The following is a 19204-nucleotide window of genomic DNA, read 5'->3' as shown; positions in this document are numbered from 1 at the left end:
CCTTCTCTTCCTCTTTGCCATCTTATCCCAGTGCTTAGCGCAGCTTGGGTACATGGTTCCTACCACCCCTTTTTGCACGGGCAAACCTAACGTGGCAAGGAGACAATAAGGGAGAGACAGAATTGCCTCTCCTTGATATCTAAAATCACATACATCTAGTGGAGAACAGCTTTTGTCATTTATATCTATAAGTACCTATTAAAGAGGTGCTTTGAAAACAATCACCCAAAGAGTTTAGTCATAATTCTACCTGAAATGGGACTTGTTTTCCATAGAAAGCACATGAAGTTAATGTAGGAGAAGGGTTTTATTAGTGAGAAAATGTTAATTTAGATAATACTAGTCTTATATAAATCATGTGTCTAGTGAAATTTGTTCTAATGCAATTGGGAGAGAATAGTCAAGAATTAAATAAAAGATTGGTTAGACACACACAGACAGACAGACACACACACACACACACACACACACACACACACACACACAAGCTAAGTGGCTTTACCATAAGTAAAACACGTAGACCTATGAAATAAATGAGAAAAATAAGAGGTACTTGAGAAAGCATTACAAGTAAGAATGCTTACAAGACTCCTTTAGACATATCTCCACCCAAAGCCTCGAAGCTCCATGACGTAGATTCTGTTTTATCCGTGGTCATCTTAACTGAAACACATACAAGAGTGTTTTATGAAAAATCCATTTCTCCAAACCACAAGAAAGTGGCAGAACAACAGGAAGAAACACATACATACTTGCTCTATGTGATTTTATGCTGCCCTGTTCAAAAGCAGAATCATCAATCCTGCCACTTGATCCACCACTCAATCTTTCCCTGCAACCAAAAAAACCCAAAACCAATGAGCTACGATTCTTTGCCAGTGCCATTACAGATGTGATCTGTAATTTTTCTAATCAGGTATTTCTTTCTGAATTTTAAAACTATCTATTTATTCAGGAACTATTTGGAGTTCGACATTGTGCTTAGGTAGGGTAATAGAAAAGAAACTTAAGGCATTACCTCTATCTTGCATAAACTTTTAATCTAACCTGAAAAGGAAAGTGTGCATGCATGAGTAGGCAGGGATTGATGTGCAGCCGCTGTGATGGGGACGTGAGGTCTCAAGGGATTAGGACGTCAACATAGTCTAGACATTTGCAGGAATAACAAGTGGGATTTTAAAAACTGGGAAGGAAAAGGCATGAACAACTAATACTTCAGGACACATTTATGGTGCTATCATTTTTCCTTTTTCACGGAAAACCAAGTTGAACCCAGACAATTGTACTTTGAGCATTTACTCCTGAAATTTGGGGAAAGCTGTGGATAGTCCACTGTCCAGTACACAAATACCACCTTTCACTCTCAAACATAGTAAAGTTTCAACCATTTCCTTTTTAAGAGTCTGTATATTATGATTTAAGTTTTACTTAATCTTTCTAAATCCCAAATACTTAGACTATCTCTCTGGAACCACTACGAAATTCTCTACATCTGTCCTAACATCTCATTGTATTTCAGTGTGAGATGTCGGTCAGAATAATTCAGGCACCACTTTACTATTGATAGCTACATACCTATCACCATTCGAGTTTCTGTTCTTCTATTTTGTGTTTATACCTCCCATATTTTTTACTTCTGCTATAAAAATTGGAGGTTTTTTCTTTTGCTCTCACACCATTTTATAATGGATTAACACTTTCATTATACAAATCTAAGTATTTCAGAATAATGGGAAAAGGCATAAGAAAAGAACAGAAAGTTGAAACCATCATGGAAAGATAATCATTTTGGAACATATTCTTCCCAACTTTCTTTATGCATATTTTTTCTTGATAAATATGGGTTTATAATACACATATATATTTATGGCCTTATTTGAAATAAATATATATGAACATTTCTCTTGTCAAATGTTTATCTAATTATAATTCTGAGTGACTATTTAGGATTCTAGTGGAAGTATTATAATTTATCAATCTGACCCTTTATTTTAACATTTGTAAGTTGCGTATATTTATCACTATCATAAACACATATATTAGGGTACATGATCGGTTATTTTTCTTGAGTTACATGACTAGCCCAAATACATCACATAATTTTTAAGCATTTGATACATATTCTTAAATTGTTCTTGAAAAAACTATGCCAACTTGTACTACCACCAACAATGTATAAAAGGAGCCTTATTTCTCCACCTGCCCTGACAACATGGGGTAGAGTTATTCTTTTAAAACTTTGCTAAACCGATGGGTAAAACTAACATGTTGTCTTCATTTGTATTTCTTTGATTACTAGTAAAATTAGATATTTTTAGGTGTTTATGTTGTTTTCATGACTAACTTGTTCTTGGCAAACAACATTTTGGTCATCTTTTCTTGAGTCATCTACATGAAATCTAGCAAGTTTTGTCACTTTTCAGGCTTGCAGTGTTATTTAAGAAAATTCCTAGTAAATATAAGCTGATAGCTGGATATCAGTGGCTGATTAAAAGCCAGAGAAATTAGGCTTCCTGTGAAAGAAGGTAAAATTTCTCGAGGTTCCACCAGGGACAGCTGATATCATGCATACTCTTCTCCTTCTTCATCTCTTTTTTTCAGTTCCACTGCTTTTTTCCTTTTCCCTTTAGCTTCCTTTTATCCTAGGTTTTCAAATTATATTCACTGCCTAATTGTCCCCACTGACCTCTAACGGGCACCCACTCTGAGTTTAAATGCATTTGGAGATTTGCCGGTCATTATCAATAATTTGCTTGACTCCTATGTCAGCTCAATTCTTTGTGAAAACATAATAATAATGTGCTGCCCCAATCATGATAAATGGATGTTATTAGGATTAACATAATTGATACAATACATTCTCAAAGTATGCTCATCACGCCCATGCACACACATACACTCACAGCATCACTATCGCTTGGAAATATGTTAGAAATGAAAATTATCAGGCTTCACCCCAGACCTGCCGAATCATGGTTGGGGGCGACAATCAGGTATGATAAATAGTTCAGGTGAGTCCAGTGCATGCTAAAGCGTGAGGAGCACTGGATTATAGTACTTCCAACAACACAAAAAAACAGTGATTAGCATTAATTGTAATCAGTTGTTAAAACAGAACTTGGACATGCATCCTGCTGGGACTTGCGATTACCATTTTTTTAGATTTATTTGAGAGAGCGCGCGCGCGCATAAGTACGCACACGTGGGTGTGGGAACAGGGGGGAGGGCAAAGGGAGAAAGGGAGGGAGTCTCAAGCAGACTCTGCACTGAGTGCAGAGCCAGACACAGGACTCGTTCTCATGACCCTGAGATCAGGACCTGAGCCAAAACCAAGAGTCAGACTCAACCGACTGTGCCACCCAGGCGCCCCAATGATTACCGTTTGTTTCTACAGCAAGCCATCCATTCTTTCATGACGGCACAAAGAATTTCCAGGTCCACATGCAGGTCTCTCTTTTCAGGCTCAAGTATGTTCCATACCTCCTCAAGTTCACTGTCTTCAGAATTTTGACTACTTGCTTGTCTCAGGTAATCTGTTATTTTGTCAACTCCGACTGAACCTTAGGAAGAAGGCAAATTAATTTTGAAAAATGTATTAAGATTATGTTTTAAAAGTGAAGAGTGAAGTGCTCAATTCTTTCAGGATTCTTGGGCCCTGGAAACATACCATATAACCTTCACAGGCCTGTTGAGTTGGCATGGTAGAGTGGCAAGAGCACTGGCCTTGAGCTGAAGTCAAACGGACCTAGTGTCAAATCTTGGCTCTGGAATGTGCCAGGTGTGTAGATTTGGGAACATTTCTTAATCTCTTTAAGCCTCAGTGTCCTTATCTGTGAGAGGGGATGATAAAACCTACCATACACAGTTGTTGTGAGGTTTAAATATGCAGGATATATATAATCAATAAGCACTTGTGAAAGTAATCAAAAGGCCACCTGGTTTTTATCTCCCATTCTTTCCTTAAAAAGCATTCAGGGTATACCAACAGCATCTTTTACAGAACTAGAATAATCCTAAAACATGTATGGAACCACAAACAACCCCAAATAGCCAAAACAATCTTGAAAAAGAAGAACAAAGCTGAAGGCATCACAATCCTAGATTTCAAGTTATATTACAAAGCTGTAGTAATCAAAACAGTATGGTACTGGCACAGAAACAGACACATAGGTCAATAAAACAGACCACAGAGCCCAGAAATAAACCCATGCTTATGTGGTCAATTAATCTCTGACACAGGAGGCAAGAATATATAATGGAGAAAACAGTCTCTTCAAAAAGTGTTGCTGGGAAAACTGGACAGCTACATGAAAGAGAATGAAACTAGATCACTTTCTTACACCACAAACAAAAATAAACTCAAAATGGATTAAGGGTCAAATTAGTGAAATATAACACCATAAAACTTGTAGGACATCTGGGGAAGATGGGAGAGTAGGAGGATCCTAAACTCACCTCCTCCCATGGATACACCTAGATAACACCCACATCGACATAAACAATCCAGAAAATAACCCAAACACTGGCAGAACAGACTCTCCACAGCTAAATGTAGAAAAAAGGCCACATCAAAAAGGTAGGAAGGGTAGAGACATGACTGGGAACAAAACTGACTCATGAGATTGTCCACAGGAGGGAGGGGCACCACAGGCACAGAGAAGAGAAAGAAGCACACCCCACACCAGGCATCCCAGGCATGGGGGATCCCCACTGGGAAGATGAATCCCCCTAACATTTGGCTTTGAAAACCAGAGGGGCTTTAACTTTGCAAGTTCTTAAAATCAGTGGGGTTTAACAAGAAAGAAGCAGGCATAAGAAAGAAAGAGAAAGAAAGAAAAGAAAAGAAATGAGAAAGAAAACAGTTACATATGAAGGAAACCCCATAAGGCTTTCAGCTGATGTTTGAGCAGAAACTCTGCAGGCCAGAGGAGAGTGGCATGATATATATTCAAAGTGCTGGGGGACAAAAAAAAGTGCAACCAAGAATACTCTATCCAGCAAGGCTATCATTCAGAAAAGAAGGAGAGATAATGAGTTTCCCAAACAAAATTTAAAGAAATTCATGACCAATAACTAGCCTTACAATAAATGTTGACTGGGATTCTATAAGTAGAAAGACGAGCAGGAGTTAAGAACAAAAGCATCACAATTAAGTATATTTATAAAAATCAGTCAAGGAATTCACAAAATAAAGGATGAAACTATATAGCAAAAATACGGGTGGCAGAGGAGTAAAAACTTAGTGCTTTAAGACTGGGTTCAAACTTAAATGGCCATCAACTTAACATAATGTGCTATATGTATAAGATGTTATATAAAACTTAATGGTAATCACAAATCAAAAACCTGTAACAGATATGCAAAAAATAAAAAGAAAGGAACCAAGCATATAACCAAAGAAAACCAGTATGGAAAGAACCCAAATGTCCATCGACTTATGATGGACACACACATGTACATACACACACACACACACACACACACACACACACATATGGAATTCCACACAATGGAATATTATTCAGTCATCCAAAAGAATGAAATCTTGCTATTTGCAATGACATGGATGGAGCTAGAGTATATTGTGCTAAGTGAAATAAGCCAGAGAAAGACAAATAAAATATGATTTCACTCATACATGGAATTTAAGAAACAAAACAGATGAACAAAGGGGAAGGGGAAAAAAGGGGAAGCAAACCATAAAAGACTTAAATATATAGAACTGAGGATTGATGGAGGAAAAGTAGGTAAATAGATGATGGGTATTAAGGAAGGCACTTGTTGTGTTTGAGCACTGGGTGCTGTATGTAAGTGATGAATCAATAAATTCTACTCCTGAAACCAATATTATATTACATGTTAACTAGAATTAAAATAAAAATTTGAAAAAAAAAATCACACAAAAAAGATTAAAAATCCCCAAAAGCCCAAAATAAAACAAATGAAAACAAATGTTAACCTCTTCCAGAGACACCCGCTCAGATACACCCATAAATAAAATTTGACCACTATCTGGGCATCCCTTAGTCCAATCAAGTGACACATAAAATTAACCATCACACTTTATTGTAGCCATTAAGAAAACATTAAAAGCAGCCAATATTTTGGGGACTCATGTGCTTTCTATATCTAAGAAGAAGAAATGCCCCTTCATAGAATTCTTAAGGATATGTAGAAGGTAGGCTATGGGAGTGACCTTGAAAAGCTTACCAAACACTTCTTATCAGAAGCATAAAGATTTATGTAGATTAAGATTTGTATAGATTAAGATAAATAGGCAAATACTTCTGGAATGTCACAAGAACCAAATATAAAACCCAATACTCAAAGCTTCCACTTAGATTAATTTATGTCCTTTCCATCCCGATGTACATGTCTTTGAAGCACAAATTTTGATTCCTAAGATTCTCTCCTATGCTGCAAATCATAGCGCATGTCCTATGGGGGAAAAAAAAGACTGTATGATATGGGAGGAAAAAAAGAAAGAAAGCCAGCAAACCATGAAAGAAGAGAACAAGAGAAGAAAGGAACAAAGAACTACAAAAACAACTATAAAACAAACAACAAAATGGCAACAAGAACATACTTATCAATTACTTTGAATGTAAATGGACTAAATGTTCCAGTCAAAAAACTAGGGTGACAGAATGGATAAACAAGCAAGAACTATTGATATGCTGCCTGCAAGAGACTCATTTCAGACCTAAAGACACAAGCAGATTGAAGGTGAAGGGATGGAAAAGCATTTGTCATGCATATGGAAGTGAAAAGAAAGCTAGGGTAGTAATACTATGTCAGACAAAATGGACTTTAAACCAAAGACTTAACAAGAGAGAAAGAAGGATACTACTGATAAAGGGAGCAATACAAAAAGATATACTCCACTTACATCAATGGATAGATCATCTAGACAGAACATCAACGGAACAGTGGCTTTGAATGACACATTGGACCAGATGGACCTAACAGATATATTCAGAACATTCCATTGAGGGGCGCCTGGGTGGCTCAGTTGGTTAAGCATCTGCCTTCAGCTCAGGTCATGATCTCAGGGTCCTGGGATCAAGACCCATGTTGGGCTTCCCCCTCAGTGGGGAGTCTGCTCTCCATCTCCCTCTCTACACTGTTAGTACTCTCTCTCTTTAAAAAAAAAAGAGAGAGAGAGAGAGAGAAAACACTCCATCCTAAAACAGAAGAATTCATATTCTTCTCAAGTGCACAGGAAACGTTTTCCAGAATAGAACACATGTTAGGCCACAAAACAGGTCTCAACAAATTAAAAAAGACAAGTCATACCATGCATCTTTTCAGACCACAGCACTATGAAACTAGAAATCAAGCACAAGAAAAAAAATCTGACAAGGACACAAATTAAAAAGGTTAAATAACATGGTACTAAACGATGAGTGGGTCAACCAAGAAATTAAAGATAAAATAAAAAAATACATGGAGACAACTTAAATTGGAACCACGATGACCCCACATCTTTGGAATGTAGCAAAAGCTTTTCTAACAGGGACGATTATAGAAGTACAGGCCTAACTCAAGGAGCAAGAAAAATCTCAAATAAAAACCTAGCTATACATATAAAGGACATAGAAGGGGGAAAAAAAAAAAACAAAACCCCAAAACCAGTAGAAAAAGGAAATAATAAAGATTAGAACAGAAATAAACAAAACAGAAACTAAAATAACAATATATGAGACCAATGAAACCAGGATCTGGTTCTGTGAAAAGATCAGCAAAATTAATAAATCTTTAGCCAGGCTCATGAGGAAAAAAGGGAAGGGGAAGAGAAAGGGGAAGGGGAAGGGAAAGGGGAAGGGGAAGGGGAAGGGGAAGGGGAAGGGGAAGGGGTGAGGAGGAAGGGGAAGGGGTGAGGAGGAAGGGGAAGGGGTGAGGGGGGAGGGGAAGGGGAAAGGGGAAGGGGAAAGGGGAAGGGGGAAGGGGAAGGGGAAAGGGGAAGGGGAAAGGGTGAGGGCAAAGGGGAAGGGGAGGGGAAGGGGAGGGGAAGGGGAGGGGAAGGGGAGGGGAAGGAAAAGAAAAAGAGGAAGAAAGGAAGGAAGGGAAAGAGCGAGAGCGATAGAAAGAGAGAGAGGAAGGGAGGAAGAAAAGGAGAAAGAAAGGAAGAAAGAAAGAGAGAGGGAGAGGGAGAAAAAAGAATCAACACAACAAAAAAACCCCAAAGGATTAGGATTATAAGAGAATATTATGAAAAGTTATATGCCAACAAATTGGACAAACTAGAAGAAATGGACAAACTCCTAGAAACACACAACCACCCAAAACTGAGTAAGAAAAAAATAGAAAATGGGAACATACCAATTACCAGCAATGTGATTGCATCTGTAATTAGAAACCAAACAAACAAAAACCTCCCAGCAAACAAAAACCTCCCAGAATCAGATGATTTCACAGATAAATTCTACCAAACATTTAAAGAAGAGTTAATACCTATTCTTCTCAAACTCTTCCAAAAAAAATAGGAGAGAAGGAAAAGCTTCCAAATTCATTCTATGCAGCCAGGATTACCAAAAACAGATAAAGACACTACAAAAAAACAAAAAACAAAAACTACTGGCTAATATCTCCGATGACCATAAATGCAAAAATCCTAGCAAACAGAATCCAACAATACATTTAAAAAAATCCTTCTTTGTGATTAACTGGGATTTATTTCTGGGATGCAAGGGTGGTTCAGTATTTGCAAATCAATAAATGTGATACATCACATCAACAAGAGAAAGGATAAAAATGAAAAAAATCATTTCAGTAGACGCAAAAAAAGCACTTGACAAAGTACAATATCATTCATGATTTAAAAAAAAACAAACAACCTTCAACAAAGTAGGTTTAGAGGGAGCATACTTCAACGTAATAAAGGTCAGATATAAAAAACCCACAGCTAACATCTTACTTAATGGGGAAAAACTGAAAGCTTTTCCCCTGAGAGCAGGAAATAGACAAAAATGTCCACTCTCACCACTTTTATTCAACATAGCACTAGACGTCCTGGCCCCAGCAATCAGACAAGAAAAAGGAATAAAAGGCATCCAAATTGGTGAGGAAGAAGTAAAACTTTCACTATTTGCAGATGACATGAGACTATATATAGAATACCCAAAGACTCAGGGTGCCTGGGTGGCTCAGTTGTTAAGCATCTGCCTTCAGCTTAGGTGATGATCCCAGGGTCCTGGGATTGAGCCCCGCGTTGGGCTCTCTGCTCAGTGGGAAACCCACTTCTCCCTCTCCCTCTGCTTGTGTTCCCCCTCTCACTGTGTCTCTCTCTGTCAAATAAATAAAATCTTTAAAAAAAAGAATACCCAAGGACTCCACCAAAAAAGTACTAGAACTAATGAATTCAGTGAAGTCACGGGATACAAAATCAATATACAGAAATCCATTACATTTCTATATCTTAATAATGAAGTAGTAGAAAGAGAAATTAAGAAAACAATCCCATTTACAATTGCACCAATACCTAAGAATAAACCTAACCAAGTACATGAAAGACCTGTACTCTGAAAACTATAAAACACTGATGAAAGAAATTTAAGATGACACAAATGAATAGAAAGATATTCCATGCTCATGGATTGGGAGAACAAATATTGTTGAAGTGTCCATACTACCCAAAGCAATCTATAGATTCAATGCAAGCTTTATCAAAATACCAATAGCATTTTTCATGGAATTAAAACAGATAATCCTAAAATTTGTATGGAACCACAAAAGATCTCAAATTGCCAAAGCTATCTTGAAAAAGAACAAAACTGGAGGTATCACATTCCCATATTTCAAGATATACTACAAAACTGTAGTAATCAAAACAGTATGGTACTGGCATAAAAATAGACAAATAGATCAAAAGAACAGAAAAGAAAGCCTGGAAATAAACCCACACTTATATGGCCAATTAATCTTTGGCAAAGGAGGCAAGAATATGCAACTGAAAAAAGTCTTCAACAAATGGTATTAGGAAAAGCTGGTATTGGACAGCTACATGGAAATGAATGAAAAAGGACCACATTTTTATACCATACACAAAAATAAACTCAAAATAGATTAAAGACCTAAATATGACTTCTCAAACTATTCCAAAAAACAAAACAAAACAAAAAAAACCACACCAGAAACAGAAGGAAAACATCCAAACTCATTCTACAAGGCCAGCATTACCCTGATTCCAAAAGCAAACAAAGACCCCACTATAAAAAGAAATACAGGCCAATATCCCTGATGAATCTAAACGTAAAAATTCTCAACAAAATACTAGGAAATAGAATCCAACAGTACATTAAAAGAATCATTCACCACAATCGAGTGGGATTTATTCCTGGGCTGCAGGGGTGGTTCAATATTTGCAAATCAATCATCGTGATCCACCACATTAATAAAAGAAAGGATAGGAACCATATGATCCTCTCAACAGATAAAGAAAAACATTTGACAAAGTACAGCATCCATTCATGAGAAAAACTCTCAGCAAAGTAAGGATAGAGGGAACATAACTCAACATCATAAAGGCCATATACAAAAAACCCACAGCTGATATCATCCTTAATCAGTATAAAATTGAGAGCTTTTCCTTATGGTCAGGAAAAAGACAGGGATATCTACTCTCACCACTATTATTTCACATAGTACTAGAAGTCCTAGCCTTAGTAATCAGACAACAAAAAGAAATAAAAGGCATCCAAATCATCAAGGAAGAAGTCAGACTTTCATTATTTGCAAACATAATACTCTGTTAAAAAATCCAAAAGGCTCTACCAAAAAATTGCTAGAACTGATACATGAATTCAGTAAAGTCACGGAATACAAAATCAAAATACAGATATCTGTTGCATTTCTACACACCAGTAATGAAGCAGAAGAAAGAGAAAAGGAATCAATCCCATTTACAATTGCACCAAAAACCATAAGATACCTATGAATAAACCTAATTAAAGAAGTAAAAAATTTCTACTCTGAAAACTACAGAACACTTACGAAAGAAACTGAAGATACAAAGAAATGGAAAAACATTCCATGCTCATGGATTGGAAGAACAAACATTGTTAAAACGTCTATACTAGCCAAAGCAATCTGCATATTTAATGCAATCCCTATCAAAATACCAGCCACATTTTTCACAGGGCTAAAACAAACAATCCTAAAATTTGTATGGAACCACAAAAGACCCCAAATAGCCCAAGCAATCTTGAAAAGGAAGAGCAAAGCTGGAGGCATCACAATTCCAGACTTCAAGTTATATTACGGAGCTATAGTGATCAAGACAGTATGGTACTGGCACAAAAAGACACATAGGTCAATGGAACAGAAAGCGCAGAAATGGACCCACAGCTGTATGGCCAACTAATCTTTGACAAAGCAGGAAAGAATATCCAATGGGAAAAAGACTATTCAACAAATAGTGCTGGGAAAACTGAGCAGCAACATGCAAAAGAATGAGACTGGACCACTTTCTTATACCATACAGAAAAATAAATTCAAAACGAATGCAAGGCCTAAATGTGAGAGAGGAAACCATCAAAATTCTAAGAACACAGGCAATAAGCCATAGCCAACTTCTTATTAGACATGTCTTCTGAGGCAAGGGAAACAAAAACAAAAATAAACTTTTGGGATTACATCAAGATAAAAAGCTTTTGTACAGTGAAGGAAACAATCAATAAAACTAAAAGGCAACATTGTAATGAGAGAAGATATCTGCAAATGACATATCTGATAATGGGTTAGTATCCAAAATTTATAAAGAACTTATCAAACTCAACACTTCAAAAACAAATAATCCCGTTAAAAAATGGGCAGAAGACATGAGAAGACATTTTTCTGAAGAAGACATCCAGATGGCCAACAGACACATGAAAAGATGCTCAACATTACTCATCATCAGGGAAATACAAATCGAAACTACAATGAGATATCACCTCACACGTGTCAGAATGGCTAAAAATATATTTTTTAAAGATTTTATTTATTTGTCAGAGAGAGAGCACAAGCAGAGGGAGCAGCAGGCAGAGGTAGAAGCAGGCTCCCCATTGACCAAGGAGCCCAATGCGAGACTCAGTCCTAGGACTCCGGAATCATGACCTGAGCCGAAGGCAGACGCTTAACCAACTGAGCCACTCAGACATCCCCAGAGTGGCTAAAATTAATGACACAGGGAACAACAGATGTTGGCGAGGATGAGGAGAAAGGGGAACCCTCTTATACTGTTGGTGGAAATGCAGACTGGTACAGCCACTCTGGAAAACAGTATGGAGGTGCCTCAGAAAGTTAAAAATAGAACTACTCTATGACCCAGCAATTTCACTACTAGGTATTTACTCAAAGGTTACAAAAATACTGATTCAGAGGGATACATGTCACCCTGATGTTTATATAGCAGCATTATCAAAAATAGCCAAATTACTGAAAGAACCCAAATGTCCATCAGGTGATGAGTGGATAGACGAGATGTGGTGTGTGTAGACACACACACACACACACATACACACACACACACTGGAATGTTACTCAGCTATCAAAATGAATGAAAATGACATGATAGAGCTAGAGAGGATTATGCTAAGTGAAATAAGCCAGTCAGAGAAAGACAAATACCATATGATTTCACTCACATGTGGAATTTAAGAAACAAAACAGATGAACATGGGGGAAAAAAAGAGAAAGAGAGGCAAACCATAAAATAGACTCTTAACTATAGAGCACAAACTAATGGTTGCTGGAGGGGAGGTGGGCAGGGGGATGGGTTAAATGGGTGATGGGTATTATGGAGGACACTTGTTGTGATGAGCACTGGGTGTTACATGTAAGTGATGAATCAATAAATTCTACACCTGAAAGAAAACAAAACAAAAAAACGGACCATAAAGAAATCCTCAATAAATCTCTGAAAGGAAGCAGTACAGATGAAATTTATTTCAATGAAAGAAACCAGAAATTAAAGACAAAATGGGAAAATAAAGAAAAAAGAAAAGAAAGGGAAGAGAAAGAAAAAGAAAAAAAAAGAAAGATCTATACAATGGAATTTAGGGCAAAAGAGAGAGAAGAGACAGGATATTTACTGAAATAAGATGTTCTTTTACAACTGGAATCACAGATCATAAAAATATTTTAAGTCATACCTCTTGCCTGACGTTTGTAGAAAAGACAGAGAAAGAAAGAACTGTGTTGATCTACATTATTTGGTTGTATTATATTTCATAAAATATGCTTGATTTGCTATAGGTCCCTTATGTGTTCATGATTCAAAAATATAATTTCAGATTCTATTGTATAAACAGCTGGATTATTGTAGGATCCTACAAATATTGACAAATATAATTTCTTTGTATAGCAGTCAATATCAAGAGATAGTTCACATAATGTGAACACTAAAGAATCAATAGCAGATGTTGTAAATTACTACATAAAATGAAGTAAACATTGGAATGGATTTACATTTTAAACAAAGACCGAAATATGAGACCTGAAACCATAAAAATTCTAGAAGAGAACACAGGCAGTAATTTCTCTGACACGAGCTGGAGCAACATTTTTCTAGGTATTTCTCCTGAGGCAAAGGAAATAAAAGCTAAAATGAGCTTTTGGGATTATATCAAAATAAACAGCTTCTGCACAGTGAAGGAAAAAAAAAAATCAAGAAAACTCAAAGGCAAACTTCAAAATGGAAGAATATATTTGCAAATAACGTATCTGATAAAGGGTTAGTATCCAGATTATATAAAGAACTTATACAACTGAACACCAAATAAACAATCAATTAAAAAATGGGCAGAAGACATGTACAGATATTTCTCCAGAAAAGACATCCAGATGGCCAACAGACACATGAAAAGATGTTCAATATCACTCATTTTCATGGAAATGAAAATCAAAACCACAATGAGATATCACCTCACAGCTGTCAGAATGACTAAAATAAAAACCACAAGAAACAACAAGTATTGGCAAGGATGTGGAGAAAAAGGATCCCTCATGTACTGTTGGTAGGAATGCAAACTGGTGCAGCCACTCTGGAAAACAGTATGGAGGTTCTTCAAAAAATTAAAAATAGAATTACCATATGATCCAGTAATTCCACTACTGGGTATTTACTCAAAGAAAACAAAAACACTAATTTGAAAAGATATATGCAGCCCTATGTTTACTGCACCATTATTTACAATAGCCAAGATACAGAAGCAGCCCAAGTGTCCACTGATTGATGAGTGGATAAAGAAGATACGGTGTGTATACATACAAATACACACACACACACCCCACATAGGGATGAGTTTGCATTTTAAAATGCATTACATATATATAAAAATGCATTATATATACATAATGGAATATTACTCAGCCACAAAAAAGAAGATTACTCAGAAATAAAAAAATCTTGCCATTTGTGAAAACACAGAGGGTATTATGCCAAGTGAAGTAAGTTAGAGACAAATACCATATGATTTCACTTACATGTAGAATCTAAAACAATTAAAGAATAAGTAAAACAACAAGAAGCAGAAACAGACCCATAAATACAGAGAACATACTGATGGTTGCCAGAGGAGAAGTGGTCAGGGGATGGCCAAAACAAGTGAAGAGAAGTGGGGGACACAGTCTCTCAGTTACAGAAAAAGTCATAGGGAGGGGTGCCTGGGTGGCTCAGTCTGCAAAGCATCCAACTCTTGATCCTGGCTCAGGTCACGATCTCAGGGTCATGAGACTGAGCCCTGTATCGGGCTCCGCACTCAGTATGGAGTCGACTTGAGATTCTCTCTCTCCCTCTGCCCCTCCCCCTGCTCACTTACTTTCTCTCAAATAAATAAATAAAATCTTTAAAAAAGAAAAAGAAAAAGTCAGGATAAAATGCACAATATAGGGAATAGAGTCAGTAGTACTGTAATAGTGTGGTGTGGTGACAGAGGGCAGCTACACTTGGGGTGAGCACAGCATAACATATAGACTTGTTGAATCACTATGTTGTACACTTGAAATGAATGTAACATTTTATGCCAACTATATTTCAAAGTTAAAAATTAACCACCACATATATTTTTCTCAGAGCACACACACAAAAAAAGTGTTATTAGTTAAATATGAAAATGCGGAGAAAAAACAAAGTCATTCAGTGAAGGTAGTTTCCCCTCTACCCTAGATGAAATTTCAGTCTCAAGTAAGTACTTTGAATCTTTTTTGGGTATACTGATGTGGAGAGGTCATTCTCAGATATAGTCAGTCCTACCATCACATTCAGAAATTGCATTAGTAATTGACACACCAATCTTACTCAAGCAGAAGACATCTCTTTTACTTCTAACTGAAGCCTGCCTTGAGATATACGCTCTGGGGACGGGGTGGATGCAGGCGTGAAGATTCTTCCCTTAAGGACGTAAATCTAGACTAAGAAAGGAAGTCTAGTGATGAGGGGAATGAGTCGTCGTAAAGGAGAAGGAATAACTTTAAAGAGTACAGCTAGTCCCCAACTTACAATGGTGTGATTTTTGACTTTACAGTAAAGCAACACACATCCAGTAGAAATTGTACTTCAGATTTTGAATTTTCATCTTTTCCCTGGCTAGTGATATGCGATAGGATACTTTCTTGTTGCTAGATAGTAGCAGTGAGCCTCGGCTCCCAGTCAGCCTTGAGATCCTAAAGGTAAACCACGAATATACTTACAAACGTTTTGTACCCATACAACCATTCTGTTTTTCACTTCCGATACAAATTCATTACAGGAGGTATTCAATACTTTATTATAAAATAAGCTCTGTATTAAATGATTTTGCCCAACTGTAGGTGAATAAAAGTATTCTGAGCACTTAGGTAGGCCAGACTAAGCCATGATGTTCGGTAGGTTAAGCGTATGAAATGCATTTTTAGTTTAGGGTATTTTCAACTTACAATGGATTGTTGGGGTGAAACAATCACAAGTTGAGGAAGATCTGTATTAATTTAATGGCAAATGTCATTTGGCAGTGTTAGGAGGTACTGAGAAGGGGAAAACTTAATACATTTAGAGAGATGATTTTTATTCCTTTTGTTTGTAGAATTGAAAAGAGAGCTGTGAAGCCAACAAGAATATCTTTATTTTATTTTCCTCCATGAAAACTCTAAGCCCTCTATCACATACCTCAAACTGAAAAGGCCTCCGGTCATGGATTTTTTTTTTTTAATTTTTTTTAAAAGATTTTATTTATTTATTCGACAGAGATAGAGACAGCCAGCGAGAGAGGGAACACAAGCAGGGGGAGTGGGAGAGGAAGAAGCAGGCTCATAGCAGAGGAGCCTGATGTGGGGCTCGATCCCAGAACGCCGGGATCACGCCCTGAGTCGAAGGCAGACGTTTAACCGCTGTGCCACCCAGGCGCCCCCTGTCATGGATCTTTATGTGTCAACTTAACTGGGCCATGGGATGTCCAAATATTTGGTCAAATGTTTATTCTGGATGTTTCTGTGAAGGTATTTTTAGATGAGATGAACATTTAAATTGGTAGACTAACTAATACAGATTGTCCTCCCTAATGAGGGTAAGCCGGAGTAGAACAAAAAGGTGGGCCCTCCTCTAAGTGAGAGAGAATTCTTTCTGCCTGGCTGCCTTTGTTTGAACTGGAACATCAGCTTTCTTCCTGCTTTTGGACTCGAACGGAACCGTCAGCCATTCTTTGGTCTTGAGGCTGCCTTTGGACAGGAACTATAGCACAAGCTTTCCTGATTCTCCGTGGGGAAGCTTTGGAATCTGACTGGAACTAAACGATTAGCTCCTCAGGTCTCTAGATTGCTGACTTACCAGGCAGATCTTGGGACTTGCCTGCCTCCATAATCACGTCAGCTAATTCCTTACAAGAAATCTACCTCCCTATCTACACACACACACACCCTGTTGGTTCTGTTTCTCTGAAGAGCCCTGATTAACATCTCCCTTCAGTGGAGCTTCCTTATTTCCTTCAGGGAAATCGCTCCTTAAATCCTGCTCAAGCAGAGCAGCTTTCTAGAAATAAGTAAACGCCATTCGTCCTACAATATAATTAAGGGTGCGTGGAAATGCTTTGCTGCAAGAATATTCATTATGATGCTGTTTATAATAGAGAAAAAGTAATATCCAATTGAGACCGATTGGTTAAGTAAAATATGATAGAACCCCCAAAATGTATAGCATATGAAGAAAATTTGTGGACACAGATGAGCACTCAAAATTACTAAGTGAGATAAAGCAGACTATAAAAACAAGTCTGAAAACATTCCCATACACACTTAAGACACATACGTGTTCCCTAAGAAAAAAAAAGAATGACCCAAAAAATCTTAAATCATTTTCAACAATCATACTATGGCAGTGAAGTACACAGATTGCAGGGTGTCCCTTTTGATCTCTGCCTCCTGATGTTTACATCCTTGTGTAGTTCCCTGGAGTATGGGCATGACCTGTGTCTTGCTTCTAACCACTATAACATTGCAAAGATGATGGAATAAACATGTATGTGATTATATGATTAAGGTACATAAGATCACGGCTCTTGACTTGCTGGAGTCACTCACTCCCCTGCTGGCTTTGAAGAAGCAAGATGCCATGTTATGGGCTTCCTATGCTGAGAGGCCCAACTGGCAAGAAACTGAGGGATACCTCTAGCTGACAGCAAGAATCTGAAACCCTCAGTCCTATAACCACAAACAAGTAAATTCTGCTGCCCAAAGCAGGTCAGTCCCCTGTTGAGCAACAGATAACACAGCTGCCCTGGCCGACACCTGTGACTTTGACAACTTTGTGAGTTCCTTAGCAGAGGACCCAGCTAAGCTATGCATGTACTTCTGCTCCACAGAAGGGACGGGGTAATAAATGTGTATTGTTCTAAGCTAACAAGTTTGTGGTAATTCAGCAACAGAGAAACAGTACAAGCAGTTTGGGTATTACTATTCTAAAAACGTTGTGTTGAAGAATAAAACAAATGAGCATTTCTAATGGGGTCATTGAGGACCAGGATTTTCTATGGGTGAGAAAGGGAATAGAGATACAGAAGAGATATGTAAAACCCCTATAGTACTAAATTTGCATTGGACAAAGTTGCTGAACCCATAATGTACTTTATCTTCAAAAAATTTAAGTACTCCCTAGATCTGACTCCTGAAAAGGCCCATAAATAACAACAATCCCTTGCCTCCAGATTGTGGTCTTTATTATTTCACATGAAGAAGAATCATGGATACATAAAGAAATAGATGATTCCAAGGTTGGGGCAGGAAATGTACAAGACAAGCCTAGAGCCTTTTATAATACCAGGAAAAAAAAAGCTATTAAAAACAATGAGGACATGTCAAAAGTATTAGTACCTGGGACATCTGGCTGCTACCAGGGAGTAATGAAATGCTCAAAGACAGACGGGAACACACCAAACAGACATAGGAGCCACCTTAAAGAATATCCTGCTAGCCAACTCTGGGACGATTTGAGCTTCAAAATAAATAATGATAGTAACAGATTATAAACCACCAGATATAAGAAGAATCTAGAGTTCACAGAGATATTAACTTATTAATTAGGAAGAAGGTAAAACCCTTACAGTAGATTGACAATAAGAAATATAGAAAGAAAGATGGAGATAAAAAAAATATTTCCATTTGGCAACAACTATAGTAGTAATTGACTTAGGCAGGAAGTATCAATGGATGCCATGTTTCTATTCACAAACTCCGATGCGTAGATTTTTCTTTTCCCCACACACATCCAAGCAATTCTTGGACACCAGCTGGGTATCTTACAATTCAACTCAATTTGGACACTCTCTGTCTGGTGATGGTGTCAGATCCCACAGGACCCACCCCTACAAACTTCAGATGCCAATCTCAAATTCAGGACATCACCTGTGCTTCTGACTGACCTGCTGTAGATTGGATGTTCCCATGACCCCCTCCCTGGGTTTGTTAGAGTGGCTCACAAAACCCAGAGAAACATTGTGCTTACTAGATCCCCAGTTCATTTGAAAAGGATATAACTCAGGAACACCCAGATGGAAGAGCTGCACAGGGCAGGGAATGGGGAAAGGGCGTGGAGCTTCCAAACTCTCCCTGGCACAGCACTCTCTCCAAATGGCCACATGTTCAACAACGTGGATGCTCGCCAAACCCTCTCCTTTTGGGTTTTCAGTGGAAGCTTTATTATATAGGCAAGATTGGTTAAATCATTGGCCATTGATGATAGAACTCAATATCCAGC

General features: G+C 37.6%; 1 protein-coding gene across 1 annotated transcript in view; it reads right to left on the bottom strand.

The window, feature by feature from the left end:
- The window catches only part of IRAG2 (inositol 1,4,5-triphosphate receptor associated 2), a 118960-nt gene that overhangs the window by 85074 nt on the left and 14682 nt on the right, over positions 1–19204 (bottom strand). The window contains 3 exon segments of the mRNA XM_048216724.2: positions 585–663; positions 753–832; positions 3380–3560. Coding sequence (XP_048072681.1) covers positions 585–663; positions 753–832; positions 3380–3560 — 340 coding nt within the window.

This window comes from Ursus arctos, unplaced genomic scaffold, assembly GCF_023065955.2.
Source record: "Ursus arctos isolate Adak ecotype North America unplaced genomic scaffold, UrsArc2.0 scaffold_26, whole genome shotgun sequence".
In the NCBI taxonomy this organism is placed as follows: Eukaryota; Metazoa; Chordata; class Mammalia; order Carnivora; family Ursidae; genus Ursus; species Ursus arctos.
The sequence above is the reverse complement of the archived record's forward strand: the minus strand, read 5'-3'. Positions and strand labels throughout refer to the sequence as shown.